At 42.7% G+C, this 18,641-nt stretch overlaps 1 protein-coding gene across 2 annotated transcripts; it reads right to left on the bottom strand.

The window, feature by feature from the left end:
• Positions 1-1,045: 1,045 nt before the first annotated feature.
• On the bottom strand, positions 1,046-9,998 carry tagln (transgelin). Of its 2 annotated transcripts, XM_069676548.1 has the most exons (6): positions 9,819-9,998; positions 4,211-4,253; positions 3,319-3,507; positions 3,030-3,201; positions 1,778-1,880; positions 1,046-1,686 (listed from the first exon to the last, which is right to left on the bottom strand). In XM_069676548.1, the coding sequence occupies exons 2-6, from the start codon at positions 4,220-4,222 to the stop codon at positions 1,548-1,550; spliced, it is 615 nt and encodes a 204-aa protein (XP_069532649.1). In that variant the 5' UTR covers positions 4,223-4,253; positions 9,819-9,998; the 3' UTR covers positions 1,046-1,547. The 2 variants fall into 2 exon arrangements, with proteins under 2 accessions (XP_069532649.1, XP_069532650.1); XM_069676549.1 differs by lacking the exon at positions 4,211-4,253.
• Between the last annotated feature and the right edge of the window lie 8,643 nt (positions 9,999-18,641).

The following is an 18,641-nucleotide window of genomic DNA, read 5'->3' as shown; positions in this document are numbered from 1 at the left end:
AAATTTGTTTACACTTAGTGGGGGGCTGGACAATCACGTTTGTATACGTCACCAAGTTCACTATGAACCCTGGAACCACAGTAACGTCTGCAGATATGTGGACTCACGGAAAGTCCGTAATTTGGTGTTGAAAAGTCCGCATCAAAGCCCTCACACACTCTGTGATCTGACAGTGGGACAGCACTAAGCACTCTCACACTTACCGGGCACGCACCTCAAAGTCCGTGAGTCTGTGAGTGTTGAGATTGGGATTGGGCCCACGAGCTGTTTGTACAACTTTCTCCACAGCTATGGCACCAATTTCAAATATGGCCTCTATCGATGACAGAGAACACCAGCTTTGACTGACAGTGGCTTTTTCCAGGGGCAAACTGCTCCTTTAACAAGACAGATTATCTACAACCATGCCAGCACTCCTGTATAGCTGCAGTATTGGCACAGCTGTACTTTCAGCTGAATGCTGTGGCCAGCATGCTAACTGAGATCACACTTACAAAAAATGATGCTAACATGTTGATGTTTGCATGATGATACTTTGTGGGTAAGCAAGTCTTAGTTTAGCCTGTTAGCACGGTAACATAAGCTAATTAGCACTAAACACAAAGTACAGCAGAAGCTGATAGGGTAGCTTTAAATTGTTAGATTATTTTTAGCATTGACCAAGAAAGCACAGTAAAGTATTAACACTGCTATTCTTAAAAGCACGCTACTAGCATGTTTTATAACCTAAAATAAGTAACCTTCATATAAAACTACAAAAACTGCACTTAGCTTATAGCGTAGGGAAAATAATCTACCTTTTTTGAACATACACCAGTAAGTACCTTTCAGATGTCAAAACCCCAAAAGTGACATGTGAACGTTTCCTTCGTAGAACCCATTTAAAACTGTTCAGGGAAACACAACTAAACCTCTTTCAAATATTGGTAGTTAAGGACAAATCAATTGTAGGCTGCATATGTGTATGTATGATACCGAACCTTCCAGTTTCCCAAGAGTGATCAAGTTCTGGTAGCTGCCAAAAATCACAAAGTCAACCCAGAGATGTATTTCAAAGGCATCATTTAATAAGACAATGTACAAAAAATATTGGCGCTGATACAGCAGGCATAGCATTGTGGGAAGTGGTAGAAGAAACCTGCCAGATGAAACTGGTCAGATATCTTTAGCCTAATATGAATACTGTTACCTAAATCTTATGAAGGAAGGCACAGCTCAATTTGGCACATGATCATTTTGGTGTTTTTACCTCCAAGGCAATGCATTGGTCATTCTTACGGTTCTATTTCAACTTAAGACTACAAAATTCACTTGTACTGATCCTAACTGCAGGGGAAGGAACTAAGCATTGTGAGCTCTGGTCTGAGTGCTTGTCAAGCATCTACATAAGGGGTTCAGGACGAGTGTCAAGACCAGGAAGAAAAGTCTAAACTCTAAAGTACAAAAGGTTTTATGAAGAAAGGGTTAGTGACCCAGTTAGACGCTTACAGGCTCTAGGAAGGTGTGAGGGAGCTGAAGAGGTTTTGGGTTTCTGTGGCACAGTGATTTTACATGATCTGTCGGGGTCTTCCGTAGCTCATGCCCTCCTGACTGGCTCCCTTATTGGACCCCATCTGTAGACCGATGACGTTTTTGCCCGCTTTCAGCTGGTCATCGCTGAAGTCTCGCTTGTTCTCCTGTGCTTTCCTGCAACATATTATTGAAAATGTCATTTAGTGAATAAAAACAAATTCCAGTGTTGTGACCTTCCAGATCCAACTTCATGTATCTGACTCACTTGAAGAACCAGTTAGGGTCTCCCTGGTATGTGCCTTCATCCTTAGTGACAGCCAAGCTACCCAGAGCTGACAGGGTCCTCTGAACCGCTGCCAGGTCCTTACCTGTCCACGCACAAACAAAGAGCAATGGTTATTAAAACTAAAATCAGACTCATTGTGATGTTTCTGTGCCGATGCATTGGGCATATTCAGATCCAAGATTTTTTCCCTCCTCTGCACAACCATTGTGCTTAAAGCTAGCCTACATGATATTGTGACGCTGGGTTTAAGTTTGTGTTTGCTGTTGTTTTGCAGTTGTGTATTGAGGGAGGTGTCCACCGTAGTGAGTAATTGGCTGAGAACTAGTTCCGGGGGAGGGAAGAGGGAGTTTTTGATAAAAAGCTTTTTAAGCTGGAGTTCTGCATTCTGCGGAAGAGAAGACATGTTGAGCGATCGAGAGCTAAGCAGTTAGCCAACCTGTTGTTTTTCTGGGGACACCTCAACCTCAGGTTAGCTGTTGTGCGACAAGGAAATAAATCTGGACTGTGTTCAGCTAGCAATGAATATTGCCTCTTCCCGTTCTTCCTCCATCCGTCTAGAGTATCATACAGAACCTTTAACTCTAAAAACATTCAAAAGAAAGTGTAGAGAAAAGCTTCCAACTGGTGACAGAATGGTGACTTGCCAAATGCTTTGCTATCCCCTTTAATCGTTAGCAGTTAGCATACACGTGCAACGTTAGCTGAGATACTAAAAATGATTGTATTAATACAATGCTAAATGGTGGCTGCGTAGTGTTAGCTAGTGCTATACCATTACGGAGCTAAAATTCTCCATGCTGTTGCTCAACACAAACCGCCAAAACTAGGTCGACGACGGCCCACGTTTAACTCTGGCAGCCGAAAATAGAAAACTGCGGTCGACAAACAGGGCCAGCAGTTGTCCACAATGCTGTCAAAACTTGGAACGCAGATGGTGCTAACCTTAGGTGTAAACTGCCAGACAGCTACCTTGTAACTTCGAACTTGGATCGCGGGATAAGTTAGCTTAATTAGCCCAATTCAAACGTAATTTTTAGGAACGTTTACAGAAACTGTAATGACAGTATTTCGAATTTGGATTGAAATTACCTTCTTTTTAGATGCTAACTATTATAACCTATAGTAGTTAGAAGGCTATTGTAGTGTAGGGTTTTTCAGTGGCTTTAAACCCGTCTTATATCATTAAATAAATGCAGTAGGCAATGAATGGAGACCATGAAACCACTCTAACCTTCCCAAAGGTCCACCGTCTGGAACATGTCAGTCTTGGTGACACCATATTTCTCTGCAGCGTTGAGGAACTGCGAGATCTGCTCCATCTGTTTGAAGGCCATGGTCGAACTCTGGATCTTCTTCACAGGTTTGTCTCCGGCGGACAGACTGTTAATCAGCTCGCCCAGGACCTGTGGCGAAAGGATAGGGTGACAAATATAGAGGAGAAGAAATAGAAGTTGTAAATGGAAGGAGAGGCAAATAAAAGATCATTATCGTTCCAAGAAAACACGACATGTTGCACTCACACAACCGTCCTTCAGCCAGGCCTGGAATTCCACTTTGCCCGCCTCTGGCCTCCCCACACCAGAACCACACTGACGGACGATCCACTCCACCAGGATCTGCTCCAGCTCGGTGTCGTACTTGCTGTCGATCTTGTCCTGAACCTGCCGGCTCATGCCATAGGATGGACCTTTGTTAGCCATGCCGACTCCCTACAACGTGAGAATGAAGTGGTGGAAGGATTGAGCAGGGGAATTGTAGGAGAAGATGGAGGACGGAGGAAGTAAAAGAAAGAACATGTCATAAAAAATTACTAATCTAAGTAAAAGGAATGACAAGTAGTTGGGTTATCTCTGGTGCCATCCTTGTCTGCCATCTTGAACAGTGTTTTTATCCATGACAACCAAAAGAACTTACTGTTTTTCTGCATTGAAAACAATAGCTAACATTCTCACCATGGCATAGAAGTGTGAATAATCTATATAAAGGTCTTGCAAAAACACATACAGATATTGTATATAACATACACCAATACAAACATAAAGGACATGCAGGTCAAAAGCGTGGATAAGCGTAAATTTTCAGCGCTGAATTTGAATACCTTTCCCAGAAAAATAGCACGGACAGCATTGTGTCTCCTTATGCACACCATTTAGGCCTATCAGGACCTGTGATGCTGTGTCCCAGGCAAAGTGGTGTACAATGAGAGCTCTCTATCAGCAAGCAAATGTTTTCGCATATTTTCCCCTTTTACGCGCACACACAAATTCATACACTCTCTCTCCCGTCCGGCTCTCTGTCATCACATTGCCTCATATCATTGCCAGCACTTTTTTTTTTTTAGCGTCTGTATTGCCTTTGGGCCAACAGCCAAGTGCAAAAACCCGAAACCAAGTGCTGTCTGCACCATCCAACCTTTGTTGCCATCTTGATGTCAGGTCACTTCAACTTCCTGTTCCTGGGGAGGTTCAAAGTTCAAATGTTAAAGGTTAAACCCCTGGTGTTTACTCTCGAGGAGGGGAGGATGATATGTTGTCATCATTGGAAACAATAAAGTTCTTGTTTATGAACAATACACAGGCTCTTTTGTCATGGTGGGTGTGAGGAATCTGTTTTGGTCACTGGATTTTTCCAACTGGATTGAGTATTCATTGCATAAAGTCACAGAATGTTACAATAGGTCAAGAGTGGACCAATGTATTGTTTCAATATATTCATCACATTTTCAATACACCTGCTACTTACAACCAGAGCATACCCAGATAGAAATGTGTGGTACCTAGAACTGTAGCTAACCTTTCCCTAACCCCTTTTTTCTTTCATTCTTTCCTCCCTTGCATCCTTCCTTCCTTGCTCCTTTGCACCTGTTTCTTCTTCTACTGATCTGAGGGCATGGAAATCCCAAACAATGCAGATACAAAGCTTTCATCAGAAAGCAAAACTGAAACCTTTAATATGGCAGCGTGAACACCTTTTAGAATAAAACAGAGAGCGTGTTAGCATTAAGTTGCCTATTTACACACCAGATAGACATCGAGCTACATTTAAACACGTTATAAGAAGTGAACGTAGTTTCAAAAGTGAAGCCAATGCAGAAGTGCCTTAATCCTGCACTGTTTTTAATGGCCAGCAGGGGGACGACTTCACTGGTAGAAAAAATAAGTCGGATTATATTGAGTCTCCCAGTAGATTTAATACCTTTCGTATGAGTTCATGGTCAATTTAGATTTAGGCTTAAGTCAATATAGCATGCTCTTCGTTTTGAACATGATGCTCCTATTCAATCTTGGATCCCATCGGCTACAGTCTGACGACGACGTAGCCTCTGGGACAGCGGTGAACATGCCGGGCGTGTAGCCACTTTCACTTGTGCTACAAAAGGAAATTTTGTCAGGTCTGCCCTCGAGAGGAGAAGAAAACAACTTTTAAAATGCTCGTTTGTTGAACGGAGGTCGGATGGAGCTTTTCTGATGCATTCAAGGAAGTCGGGAAATCTAAATGCTGAACGGCTTTTGCAACAGCGTTTTTTAACTTAAACGGATTGTTAGCTGTTAGCATGCAGATGTCTGTTTATAGAGATTAATAGGAAAGTAAATCGTTGTCTGATGGGAGTCGGGATGTATTAAGGCGCATTACGTTCCGCCTGCTTTTGCTCTCCACACGGCCTGTTTTTCCTGCATACGCCGCAGCCTGCTTATACGTGATAGGTCAATATTACTCGGACTACAAGCGTAGAACAAACGGAAACCAGAACACTCTATATTGTCAATAAAGCAGGGTATGCTTTAGGGCGTGGCTCCCTGTGATTGACAGGTCACTACCCCTACGAACTGGCATAGAAGCATAGCCATTCGTATCCATACATCCCTGCTGTTCTTCTGTTACTCCTGGCTCCAACAAATCAAGACGCCAACAGCCAAAATGCAGAATTCAAGGCAGTCCACAAACCAATGGATGACATCACTGAGGCTACGTCCACTTATTTGATACAATCTATGATTTGGAGTCGTGTTTTTGTCCAACTGGTATATTAAAGTCCAACATTCACTCTCCTTTTAGCTCTGTTTTTGGCCTCCACCAAGGTGCAGGCGGTAAAACAATTAGCTAAAAGGCAATAAAATAGTCTGTAGAGCTAAAGGGGATCTCCTTTCAGATTATACAGTTATTTGACCAATGGAAATATTGTTAATAGCTGCTTTCAGTGAGTTACTTTGTCCTCTTAACTACAAGTCAAATTGAATGTAGGAGTAAATAGTCCTGGAGGGTTTTTTTTACCTTGTGGTTATAATACATAAAGTACTTGTGTACCCTTTTCCACCACTGCAAATAGTTTTCTGCATGTCTGCACATTAGTGTCTACGTGCCAACAGCACTGATGGATTCCTGCCCAGAGCGTCCACAGAGCGTTACCACCAGCTTTGTTTAATATTCTTTTCATTCCCTGTGGTGCTTCTCCAGACCACCAAAAACCAAACGCACATGCTGGGGCAACATGCTCACTTACATACAACCACAAGGTTAGACACTATAGTTTATCTTTGTCTGCATGCACTCTCTCTGGTACACACACACACACATGCGTCTTTATATAATCACTATTACAGAATACTGTTTGTCTGGTATGCTGATAACTTTTTTTCCATCGGCCTCATAAAGTTCTCTTTTGACCACACATGCAAATCACACACAGTATGCGCTCTGTAGGGAAGGAAATAGAAGTTATGTTCACCACATTGTGCACTCAGTGCCCTCTCATGTGTTGTGGAGAGAAATGCTCTCAGTCTGTATGTGTCCATAGCACAGAAATATTATGTTATCTTTTTGAAGGTTAAGTCCACTAGGGCCTGGTCTCTATTCTGGTATTTATGTGCATCCAGGGACCTGCTGCAATTCCTGGGACCCAGACCAAGTCCAATAACTCAGGATTATCTGCTAAACAAGCTCCTGGGCTGTCTGGCTGCTTCTCTGTAAATATTTAAATCAGTTTTAACTTGACGTATGATATAAAAACTCTGTTACAAACCCTCTTTAAAACTGCCTTTTCAGGAAACACATCTACTGCCGTATGTTACACTGAATTCTGTTACTTTTAACACCATTATGACAGCTGTTTCTACAGTTGCATTGCGAAAAGCCTTAGTAAATGGTTTTCTAGTCTTCAGACCACTCAAAGCACTTTTACACTACATGTCACATTAGTGGCAGAGGCTACGCAATGGTCCAATCAGGATCTAGCCAATCAATTTGAAGTTCAGTGACTTGCCCAAGGACACTTCGATGTGTAAACTGAGCAAATGGGAATCGAACCACCAACCTTACGATCGAGGGGCGGCCCGCTTTACCACTGAGCCACAGCCGCCTCTACAACCAACAACTGCTGATACAACTTCTACTGGTGCATCGACAATAGTTACTAATACAATACAGTTAAAAAATCGTGTTTTTGCAGCTTTAGGCAACCAGCTGGCGGCTGTGGCTCAGTGGTAGAGTCGGTCGTCTCTCACTGACTGCTTAAAGTAATAATCTCGAAGATTTTCATGTAAATAAATGTCTGTTAAGTCACCATCTATCGCCGAATGAGGTAACACAATGGTGATTGAGCCTATGGCCCACTGATGAAAGCCTTTGCATTTGCAATATTATGGACTGGGTGTCAAAATCCCAAGCGGCGCCCAGTTAGTGACGCGCTTTCCATCACCCAGCAGTGGTTGGTCTGCCAGAGAGGGTAGGCGGAGCTAAGCGGCTACTTTTCCGGTCTCTGCAAGTGTTGCGAGTAAAAAGTAATCTACTATGGCTGAACAAACAAAGAAAAGATGGATGACTACAGATACAACTTCAAAAATAAGTGAAAATCCAAAGAAAAAGAAACAAATTCGACGCTCAGATGAAGCAAACAGTCTAAAAAGGAAAGCGACCGTCAGCGAGGAAAATCAAGAGTTACAACCGGAGCCAACCGTGGACGTCACACATGCAACACTGTCTGGATATTGGGAAGTTTGCTCCCGCAATTACCGTTTATCGCCACAGGTGCCGCCAAAGATCACAAAACTGAGATCTTCGAGATTACAACTTTAAGTCACATGACGAAGTGTCCTTGGGCAAGACGCTGAACCCCAAATTGTTCCTCAAGGCATCACAAATCCTGATTGGAGATTACGCATTTGCCATCAGTGTGTAAATGAAGTGTACAAGCACTTTGAGGGGTTGGATGACCAGAAAAGCGCTATACAAGTACAGTCTATTCACCATCTCCATTTGCTACTACTTTTTAGCATACTGATAGGAATTAAAACACTATAAAGGAGAGAAGTGTTACTATGTAAGGTGAGCTGTTTCCAAGATTCAATAAAAAAGAGATTAAGCAATAAGATAAAGGTTATGATGTTGAATGTGAATGATAAATAAAGAGAAAAGATACGATACAGGAGAAAAGGAAAATATTATGAGTCCAAAATTTCAAAGAAAAGAACACTGTATCCCACAAACATGACTTCATTTCCTCCGTCCCCACATCCACCCGTCTCTCTCTCTCTCTCTCTCTCTCTCTGTTTTTCCGGCTGTTTCTCTATCACCATGGTAAATCTGCATCATGCCAGAACAGGAAACCAGTGCGAGGGCTGTGGCCTTTGTGGCAGGCTGAGGGGACGTGGCGTCATGCGGCCTCACCTCATCTCCAGTTAACCTAACTAACCACCGTGTAATGACCTGGTCTGAATAAACTATTGGGAACTCGTTTGGTTAAATGTAATAATGTTCGTCAGAGGTTGTGATGAGTTATTCAGCTGCTGAAACTTGGCTTCAGTGTCGATTCCATTCGGTTTAAGGAGGCACTCCTGTGATTATGCTCCTCAGAGTCTGAGCGCTTTTCTGACTCTGCTTTCTACCAGCTGCGCAAATATGCTGCTGCTTTGCTGAGACTTTCCAGACTTTAATAAGCGCTAAGATTACTTTCCGAAAAGCGCTGCCAAGACTTTTCTGATAATTCTGTCAAACTTTGCAGCTGCCTTGTGTCCTAGCTAAGAAAATGTCACAGACTCTGTAAGCGTAGATGGTGCTGTCCTGCAACAGGGTTAGTTCCTGGACTTACTGTGCGACACTGTATTCTGCTGTGTTTATGTGCTGCTGCAGGATTGGCTGCAGAGATAGGGTTATCTGCTGCGTGTGCTGCTGTTCAGAAGCTAAGCTGCCCGCTGGTACTTCCCTTCTTTTATACTGCTGGCTTGGTTTCACTGGAAGCACTGGGTGTTTCCAGGCAAGCTTGAATGAACGTTTAAGAACACAGCTGGAAATTTAAACCTCCCAACCTCTACTTGTGATTGTTTTTTGAATGTCATTTGAATGTATTGAATGTAACACACATTTTAGGCTCTTAGAAACATAGTTAACATCTTAGGCTTTTTCCTACACATCTTTATTTTCTCAACTTTCTGGTAAAATGTCCACATTTGGCTCTCGTCACACTTCTTTTTAGCTGTTTCTGAACGTGCAACTCCGCCTGGATCTCTGGCCCCATGAGGAAGTGTGGCTGCCTTTCCCATGTATGGCTGTGTGGATGATTTGCTTGTGCAAATAAAAAAGTATGTGCACTGTCTGGCTCTGTGCTTCTTCTTTCACATGGTAAAACACGCCAACCCTGGGAATACCATCTGAATCATATTAGGGATGAACAGCAGGTCTATTTGCATTGAGATAATCCTCTGGGGTCAATGGCTTATGTTCAACCAGACTCCATCACATGTAATTAGGTGTAAACAAGTTTGAATGCACCAGTGGATAAAATATATGATAATCAACAGCAACAACTTTACAGTACAACCTTATATATTCCATTCACACACGTACAGATGCGTCTTAAAGTCACAGACCTCCTCTTGGATCTTTAAAACAAGAGAAACGCTCTTATTTTGAAACTCCTGCTGCCGTCGTCTTATATTTAAAACACATTTTTAACCGCTGTATTTTCAAACTGTTGCAAATACAGATGTTTATTCTACCTAGAGGAATAAAATAAAAGTATACTCACTGTGTGAAGGAAAAAGGTCAGTTCTCTGCTGGCTACTACTTCAGCGTGTGCGGCGACTGTGGATGCTTGACTTAGTGTTTGTATATGCTTTGGCAGGGACCTCCCTCCAAAAAATGCTGGCTTAAAAGGAGCAGATGAGGCAAGATGACTTCACTCGTCCACCAAGTGTAAGAAAGAGGGAGGGAGGGGAGGAGGCATGACGGAGGAATAGGAAGGAGAGAGAGAGAGAGAGAGGGAAAAAAAGGAACCTTCATCCTTAAAAGGGCAATGGCCTTTCAGCAGCTCGCTCTCTCCCTGTCTGCGCGTCTCTTCCCCTCACGTCCAGTTTGAAGCCCGGCCTTATTTGGGTAGAGCTGCTCCATGTAGAGACAGCAGCCAGGCAGCGTCGGTTTGGTCAGCAGGAATTCTCTGAATACTTTCGCCGCATCGCTCCTGATTCAAAGTGGCAACAAGGTGGAGAGGGAGGAAGGGAAGGAGGAGTGGAGATGGAGAAAGAGGGACTTAGGGAATTACAGAAAAAGATGCTGGACGTGGAAAAGAGAATGATTGTGTTAGTTCTGTTCCGTTCTAGGGAAGTAAAATGGCGTGAATTACTCTTTATTTTAAAGTTTTTACACAAGGAGAGTGAAAAAAAGATGGAAAGGAAGGGATAGAGGGATGCATGAAAAGAGGAGAGGAGGTGGGAAGAAGAGGAAGACAGAGAGCAGGACAGGAAGAGTGAGAAAAGGGAGGAATGAAGAGAGGTAGGAGTAGAAAAAGAGTGAGGAGAGAGGAGAGGAGCAGAAAGGATAAGGGGGGGCAGTGAGAGTGAAGGAGGAGAGGAGAAGGGATGAGAGGAAGGAGGAGAGGAGAGGGGATGAGAGATGAGGAGAGGAAGAAGGAGGAGAGGAGAGTAAGACAGAGAAATTGAAGGAGAGGACAGGAAGCTTGAGAAAGGAGAGACGAGGAGAGGGAGGAGAAGAGTGAGAGGAGGACAGGAGATGTGATGAAAGGGAGAAGGAAGAGAGGAATGGAAGATGAGGAATAGAAAGAGTGAGAGGTGAAGAGAAGATGAAGGAGGAGAGGAAGGGAGAGCAAAGGAAAAGGAGGTGAGGAGAGTAAAACAGAGGAGGGTAGACATTGAAGGAGAGGACAGAAAGTGTGAGAAAGGAGAGATGAGGAGAGGAGAGGTAGATGGAGGAAAAGTAAGGGGAAGAGTGAAAGAAGAAGAGATGGAGACAAGAGAGGGGTGAAGGAGAGGACCGTAACAGTGAAGGAGGAAGTGGAGGAAGAAGAGGAAGAGTGAGAAGAGAGGAAGAAGGAGAGGAAAGAAACCAGAGGGAGGAGGAGAAGAGGAGATGAGAACGAAGCAGAAGGATGAAGGAGAGGACAGTAATAGTGAAGGAGGAGAGGAGGTGAGATGAGAGGAAGGAGGAGAAGAGGAATGAAGGATGAAGAATGGAAAAAGTGAGAGGTGAAGAGAGGAAGAAGGAGGAGAGGTAGGGAGAGCAAAGGGAAAGGAGGTGAGGAAGAGTGAGAAAGAGAAGAGTTGAGGAGAGGTAGATGGAGGAAAATAAATGAGGAAGAGTGAGAGGATAAAAGGGAGATGGAGAGGAGAGAAGGATGAAGGAGAGGACAGTAAAAATGAAGGAGGAGGGGAGTAGAGGAAGAAGAGGAAGAGTGAGATGAGAAGGGAGGAAGAAGAAGGAAAGGAATTGGAGGGAGGAGGAGAAGAGGAAATGAGAACGGAGGAGGAGAGGAGGGGAGAGCAAAGGAAAAGCATGTGAGGAGAGACAGAGGAGGGGAGAACATAGCGAGGACAGAAAGAGTGAGAAAGAGAAGAGGAGAGAAGGATGGAGGAAAGGAAAAGTGTAAGAGTGAAAGGAGGAGAGAAGAGAGAGGAGAGGAAAGAAGAAGGATGAAGGAGAGGGCAGTATACTAAAGGAGGAGAGGAGAAGTGATGAGAGGAAGAAGGGGGAGAGGAATGGAGGGAGAAGAAGAAGAGTGACAGGAGAAGAAATAAAAATTGAGGAGAGGAGAGGATGAAGAAGGGGAAAGGAAAGGTCAGAGGAGATGAGAGGACAGGAGAGTTAGATGGATGAGGGGAGAGGGGATGGGTAGCAGTAAGGAGGAGAGGTGAAGAAGACAGAGGGGAGGATGAAGAGTGAAAGGAGGGAAGTGGAATAAGGAGGAGAGGAGTGGGGGATTAAGAAGATGAATAATGAGAGGACAAGAGAGGGAAAGCAGAAAAGGAGGAGAGGGGGAGAAGAAGAAGGAAGAGAGGAGAGGATGAAGGAGAGGAATAGTTAGGGGAGAGACAGACGTGGATGAGAGTGAGGAGGGTCATCATTCAGGCAGAGAACTCCATGTAAGTCCTGGCTCCTCTTTAGACACTGCTGTGTGTGTGTGTGTGTGTGTACAAGACCAGTCGTGTAACACTTATTTAACCTTGCATATTATTTTTATGTTTTATTTTGAAATCTAACATCTCCTGTCATTTTACTTCCTGCCTTCATGTGTCTCCCAGTCCCTTGATTACCAGCACCTGTCCTCATTGCACACCTGCCCCTGATTATCTCGTTAGCCAGCCGGTTCATAGACTCATATACTTGTCCTCCTCAGTTGCCAGTAATTTCTATAGTTTTGTTATTCACGGTTTGGATATTTAGATTTCGGCCTTTACCTACTGCCTTTGTCAGAGAAGACCAAGCCTGTTTTGAACTTCAACCTGTGTCCTCTTCATCTCTGAATCTGAGTCTTAAACTGTCTTTTTAAAAGTAGTTCCTTTCCTCTCTTAAAGATGTTTCACATGTCTTCTCTGCCCATCTGTCTTTCCATTTCTGGTACTGTAATTTTCAGTGCCCTATGGGCTGAGGTCCTCAAATTAAATCCTCATTCAGTCAGCTGTAACTTGAACAGAGCCAGATGTTGCTGCACTCATACTGTGTTTTATTGGGCGTGTTTTTATGTGATGTATTTCCTTAATTAACTCATGAAATGTTTTGGCAGATGGCTCTCTAGCGATGAATGCGTTTCTGGTAGAGGTTTCTGCCTGACCTGAGGCCTGACAGGAAGCAGGATTTGCAGTTAGCGAGGTATCTTCAGGGTAAACTCTGGGTTTCGTAGCTAACTGTCACTTTATTTTGAACTGTGGTGTTAAGCAGAAAAGAAAAGAAAAGTTACGCCTACACTGTCTCCCTTTGAATACCAGCAACTCAAACGCAAGGACAGTATACTCCCTCTTAATGGCTGATGGTGCATTTCAGAGTCTGCACAAGAAGGCTTGCAATGCATTGGTGATCTTTTCTAGCTAGTTTTCTCAACAAGTATCTCTCACTCCAAACACTTTTTTTTAGACTTTAAAAAGTGAAGCATTATGAACATCATTTAATATCAAAATCATTCATGCTATATTTCTCTCTGTCAACCAACATTAAAAGGTATTATGTCTGACTTTTACAATTTTATTTTGAAATGTCACTACCCATCAATGGCAGAGGAGAAGAGAAGAACCGTTTGGAACAGGACCTAGCCTATCTTCATAGCGTGTTCTTTTGGTTACTTTTAAGGTCTGTTATATCTTTATTCTCTCTGTCTGGTTGCCTGTTATGCTAACTTTATCCATCTTAATTCCTAAAATATCTTCAGTGATTAGTTATGGATATGTTGTGACATGGGTGAGTGCTGTTTCAGGACCAAAAGCTAAAATTCCTTTCCCTGTGTGGTTTCATTATCGTCCATCAATAAAAAAGACCTTTAAAAGGAAGCATATAACCCTATTAACATATTAAAGTAACAGCATGGACTTACAAGCCAGTGCTTCCTGCTACCTCATGAAACTTCCTCCTGGAGTGACTCACTTGCAGAGAATGTTTAAAGTCTTAACAGTGTTTGTGTGCATGATTGCGTGTGTGTAAAAATGTGTGGAGCATGTGTGAGCTGCTACATCATAGGTTTATGTGTTTAACGGAAGGATATTCACTCAGTATGGCTGTGGTTTATAATCACCTGTAATGAGCTTCCATAAAAGGCACTTGTTAACACTGATACAATACTGTCATAGGCTAAATGTTAGCAGCAGCACACTATGACCCGCTGTTAGCATTCCCAGATGATATCCAGGCCTGTGACTGCTACTGATTTCCATTCATGGACTATATGTGCATCTGTGTGTCTGTCTCTGAAGAGGAAACTAAATCATTTACCTTAGAGCCTTTAGATGATTTTTGATTATTTGACATGACCAAAAATAACACTGAAAAATATAATTTCCCCAAGCAGAAATTAAACATTAGTGCACTGGTGTAATCAATCTTTAAAAAGTACCTTTAAGAATATATGTAAAGTTGAAGCCTGGATAAAGTTAATCTTGTTGCTAATACTGCTAATACCGTGATGTTATCACATGCAGTTATTTGCAGGTTACACTTTATCTATTCTCTATTAAATTCCATTTAATCCCAGCTGTCATTGGGCGAGAGGCGGGGTACACCCTGGACTGATCGCCAGTCAATCACAGGGCTGACACATGAGCCCTTTTTACACTGCGGTTCAGCCGTAACGAAGCTCTGCTATCATGCAGCCTTTTCCATTTTACCTTGGACCAAGCAACCGCCCCAGTGTGCGTTTTTACAAAGCGTTCTGGTGTTGACGAAGCAAAACATGTGCGAACAGAGTGTGCTTCAAATACACACACGGCGCTGTTGTGCCCTGCTGGCTCCACTGTTTACGCAGACGCCGCTTTGCTTCTGAGCCGGCATCAGAGGTGGAACGATTTCGCCCCACCATTCCACCTGCGAGCATTTTACATAGCAGACGGAACGTTACAGAGGCGTGATAATCCAGCCTTTAACTGGCAGTGTATAAGGGGCTATTGAGACAGACAACTGCTCATGCTCACATTCACACTTACGGGCAATTTAGAGTCACCAATTAACCTGGCGAGCATGTCTTTGGACTGTGGGAGGAAGCCGGAGTACCCGGAGGGAACCCTCACAACATGCAAACTCCACAGAGAAAGGCCCTATTCGTCCAAATGGGGATTCGATCTAATGTGCTAGAAAAATGTTTAAATATTAACAACATTATAGTTAAATTAGCCTTTATTAAAAGAAACAAAGAAAGTCTTAAAAATTAAATTAAATTAAGAGTCATTAGGGGAAAGACTGGGTACAGACAGTTCTGCTGCAGAATATGGAGGTCCTCTCTTAGATAGGTAGACGTCTATCAAGCCTGCAAGTTCCCCTTATGGCAACTACTTAAAAAATAATAAATTCAACCATATTTGAGGTAATATCATGATAAAAGACATCAAAAGTACATTTTCTTTACTGTTGTACTTTTCAAATGAAACAAATGAAACAGAAGTCCCCACGTTTTCTGTGTAGATGGATGGTCCTCTGTTGGTAAGGTTGGTAAGAATGTATGTGCTACTCATGGTGATTCATGTTGGGCCTCTCTTTAAATAACATAACAAAGAGCCGGTCTAGACTTGCTCTTTTTGTAAAGTATCTCGAGATAACTGGTTATGATTTGGCGCTATACAAATAAAATTTGATTGATTGATTGATGTGTGATGAGCTAAAATACACCGACATTGAAATGAATTCCCACCGCCTGCAAAATAAACTTTTATGTGCAATTAAAAGACAAAAATCACATTTAATTTCTACAATGTATTTTTTTTTATTATGGCAGTTTATTAACATATTTTTGTATTAATGCAAATATTTCAAAACATGTCTCTTTATCTTTTGATGCTATGCAAAACTTGTGTAATTGTGCGTTTGTTTGTTCGGATCATGAATACCTACATACACCAATGACTGTATGTAAAGATGGGCGACACGTCTCCATGTCCACTTGAACCCTAAATACCCCCAGAGAGAGTGCTAACATCTTGCACGTTTGGAGCAAGAGTCCGCGCAGAAGAGATCGGCTGGTGGAGCTGAGGCGCTGACGTACATGCCCCTTTGTGCTTACCAAAATACACATGTAACTCTAGTGTTGGACTGAAGCAGATATTCACGGTTGCTGTAATGGTTGTTTTAGTTATATCTCCTTTTGCCATTCTTCCTCTAGTCTGTTTATCCCGAACAGATCAGCTGCAGGAGCCATATTTGTCAACAGAGCTGTCAATCATGAGGTTACACCCTCTTTTTATAGCATCAAATAACTAATTAAAACTGAACTGCTCCAAAAAATAACCACCTGGACATAAATCGGCATGATAATAACCAACTATAATGACAGAAACCATGTTTGAGAAAATGTAATTTGACGTGTATTTTGATTTTATAGTTTGACTCATGTCCTATCTGTTAACATGGAGGAGGCGGGCTTTATGACCTATGACCTAGAGATGTTCCAGTTTCACTTTTGGAGAGCTGTCATGTTGTCCATCTTTTAATACAGTCTATGATATACACATGCACCAGTCTATGTGTCTTTTCCCTACTGCAGGGGTGCTTAAACTATGGTTCTCGTCCCTTGACGGGTCACAACCGTACTTCTGGACTTCAGAGCACTACTTTGTTTTCATGAATCAGGATCTCAGCTGGGCGAGGATAAATGTAATTATTTACGGTTCTGGTGTATTACTCGTAATCATCAGTGTCGGGGTATAACATATAACCAGTAAAGATGTTGTACTGCAGGTGGTTACAGATTCTCCTCCCAGACATGAGCTCGGCGTAGACCTGATCACCTCTCTTCAGCGCTAGTATCACAACCTGAAAGTTTGCACAGTAAAAACCGACGTCATGTTCAAGTAGCCATTAGAAAATCCTGTCAAATCATGGGAAAAATTCTCTGTCCAATTTTCAAGTTACATATATTTGATACGAGCAAGCATTTGCGCTACTTTGCAGTCAGATTCTGCTCACTGCTTACCTGAGTGGCGCTGTCTTCACCATCCTCTCGATTATCCTCCCACACGCTGACCACCACCACACCGTTCAACATCAACTGAACCTATACCAAAAAAAATATATAACATTGCTATATTGCCATAGCTAGAAATGTATTCTGAAATCCCATATTTGATAAATCCACTTACACTATGGTACAGGCGCTGGCCCTTTGCCACTGATGAGTAGACTGTGACCGAAAAGACGTAAACACCAGAAAGAGGGGCAGTGAAGATACCTGGAGAGGAAGAAGAAGAACCAGTGGAGCTGCAGTGATGTCTTCTTCATGTACACACAGCTTTTATTTAAAATGCTGCTTTAGGGTTTCTGTGTTCGTTTCCTACCGTAGGAGGGGTTGTATCCGTAGCCGTCGTTAAGTCTGACCAAGTTGTAGGAGATCGGCAAATTAGTATTGAAACGACCAAGGCAAAGTCCAGGAGAGTCAGAAATTGTGGCTTCGAAGGAGATCTTATAGTTGTCTGAAAATAAGAGAGAGAGATTTATGGTACAGAAAAGCAGTTCGAAATCTACCTCTGTCACTGTTAGTGTGTTTACCTATGAGCTCGTGCACACCGTACTTCAGGTGGCTGATATCACGCCACAAATGCTTAATCCTCATGAAGGTGTCGTCTTCTATTTTGTACATATCCAGCGCCGCACAGCAGCAGCCTCGCTGGCGAGTGAAAGCACACTGGCAGTCCCACTTTTCACATTGCAGAGGTTCCCCCCATTGCACTGGAAAAAGACGGAGATGGTGAGACACGTACAGCTTGTTCGTGTGTGCAGTTTAATATGTGTAACAGTGTTTCTTGTGGATTTGTTGCTGGATGAAATGGAGAAGTTTTTGTGGCTTACGTGCAGCATGTTTCAGTATGTCAGTGGTGCTGGATTGGGCCTCCACATGACCACAGAGGAACAGCGACCTCAGCAGGAACAAAAGTGGTAATGCAAACATCTGGGGAAAAGAAGTATTGAAACACATTAACCCTTTTCACACATGCACTCCTGGCAATTTCCAGAACAGACAGTCTGGCCCTGAAATTTTACAGCGTTATCCTTTGACACATGTCCCTCACAGCGGGAGATTTCCCCTGTCGGACAAGTACACTCCTGTACCTGCAACAATTTTGGCATCAGCCCTCACAGCCAGAAGCTCCTGAATCTCTTCACCTCTCCTTTGCTATTGTCGTTTTGTAAATTATCCTTCTTCAACCTCAGATGTTTTTATTTATCCTGTTATGTGTTGCTGTTTCGAACCGGGCGCATGATATGAACGCCATCGCCCCGACCACTAGCTCGCGGCGAATGTTCCTGACTATTACCTGCTGCGTTCACACATCGTTCCACAACTTAACTGAAACTGGACTGTTGTTGCCAAGCAACCCAAACATTCTCCTGCACTCTGTGTACAGGTTACAACAGATCAGCTGTTTTTTATCATGTACATTTATCTGTATGCTTTAATTTATCATCAACACATGATTCAGAGGTAGCAGCTTGATCAATGTAGACATACACGATCGGCAGTAGTATTAATTAACAGTATTCAGAACACCCGGCTGAGGCGGAGAGAAATATCACTTAGAAACAGATCTAAGCTGTTTCTAAGTGATATTTCTGACTTTCATATTGACCCAGGTGTTCCTGTGTGAGGTTAAAAGGTCAATTGTGTCGTACCTCAGAACTCAACTTCCAATTTCAAACCAGTGTTTTAGTTCTTGGACCACAAATTCACTATTTTTGAGTGTTAATTTAGTCTCTAACTGCATTAATTCTATATAACTGAGGCCTGATATTTCCACTGATCAAACAGTGTAACCATGGAAATAGTGATCGGCAGGTCATATGGCATAAGACTGATTAAACAGTGTGTCAGTAATTTCAATGTGTAAATAGGCCAACTGAATCTTCTTGACATTAAAATACTGTTATTTAA

This window comes from Semicossyphus pulcher, unplaced genomic scaffold (genome assembly GCF_022749685.1).
Source record: "Semicossyphus pulcher isolate SPU_LCO1_2020_fin unplaced genomic scaffold, fSemPul1.0.p SCAF_26, whole genome shotgun sequence".
NCBI lineage: Eukaryota > Metazoa > Chordata > Actinopteri > Labriformes > Labridae > Semicossyphus > Semicossyphus pulcher.
This window is presented reverse-complemented; position numbering and strand designations above follow the sequence as displayed.

Excerpts from the sequence above, each read along its gene's own strand:
- tagln (XM_069676548.1), bottom strand. Across the intron at positions 1,881-3,029 it reads GACGGTGGACCTTTGGGAAG|GTAAGGACCTGGCAGCGGTT; the intron begins GTTAGAGTGGTT and ends GTGCGTGGACAG. Across the intron at positions 1,687-1,777 it reads GACCCTAACTGGTTCTTCAA|GAAAGCACAGGAGAACAAGC; the intron begins GTGAGTCAGATA and ends AATATGTTGCAG.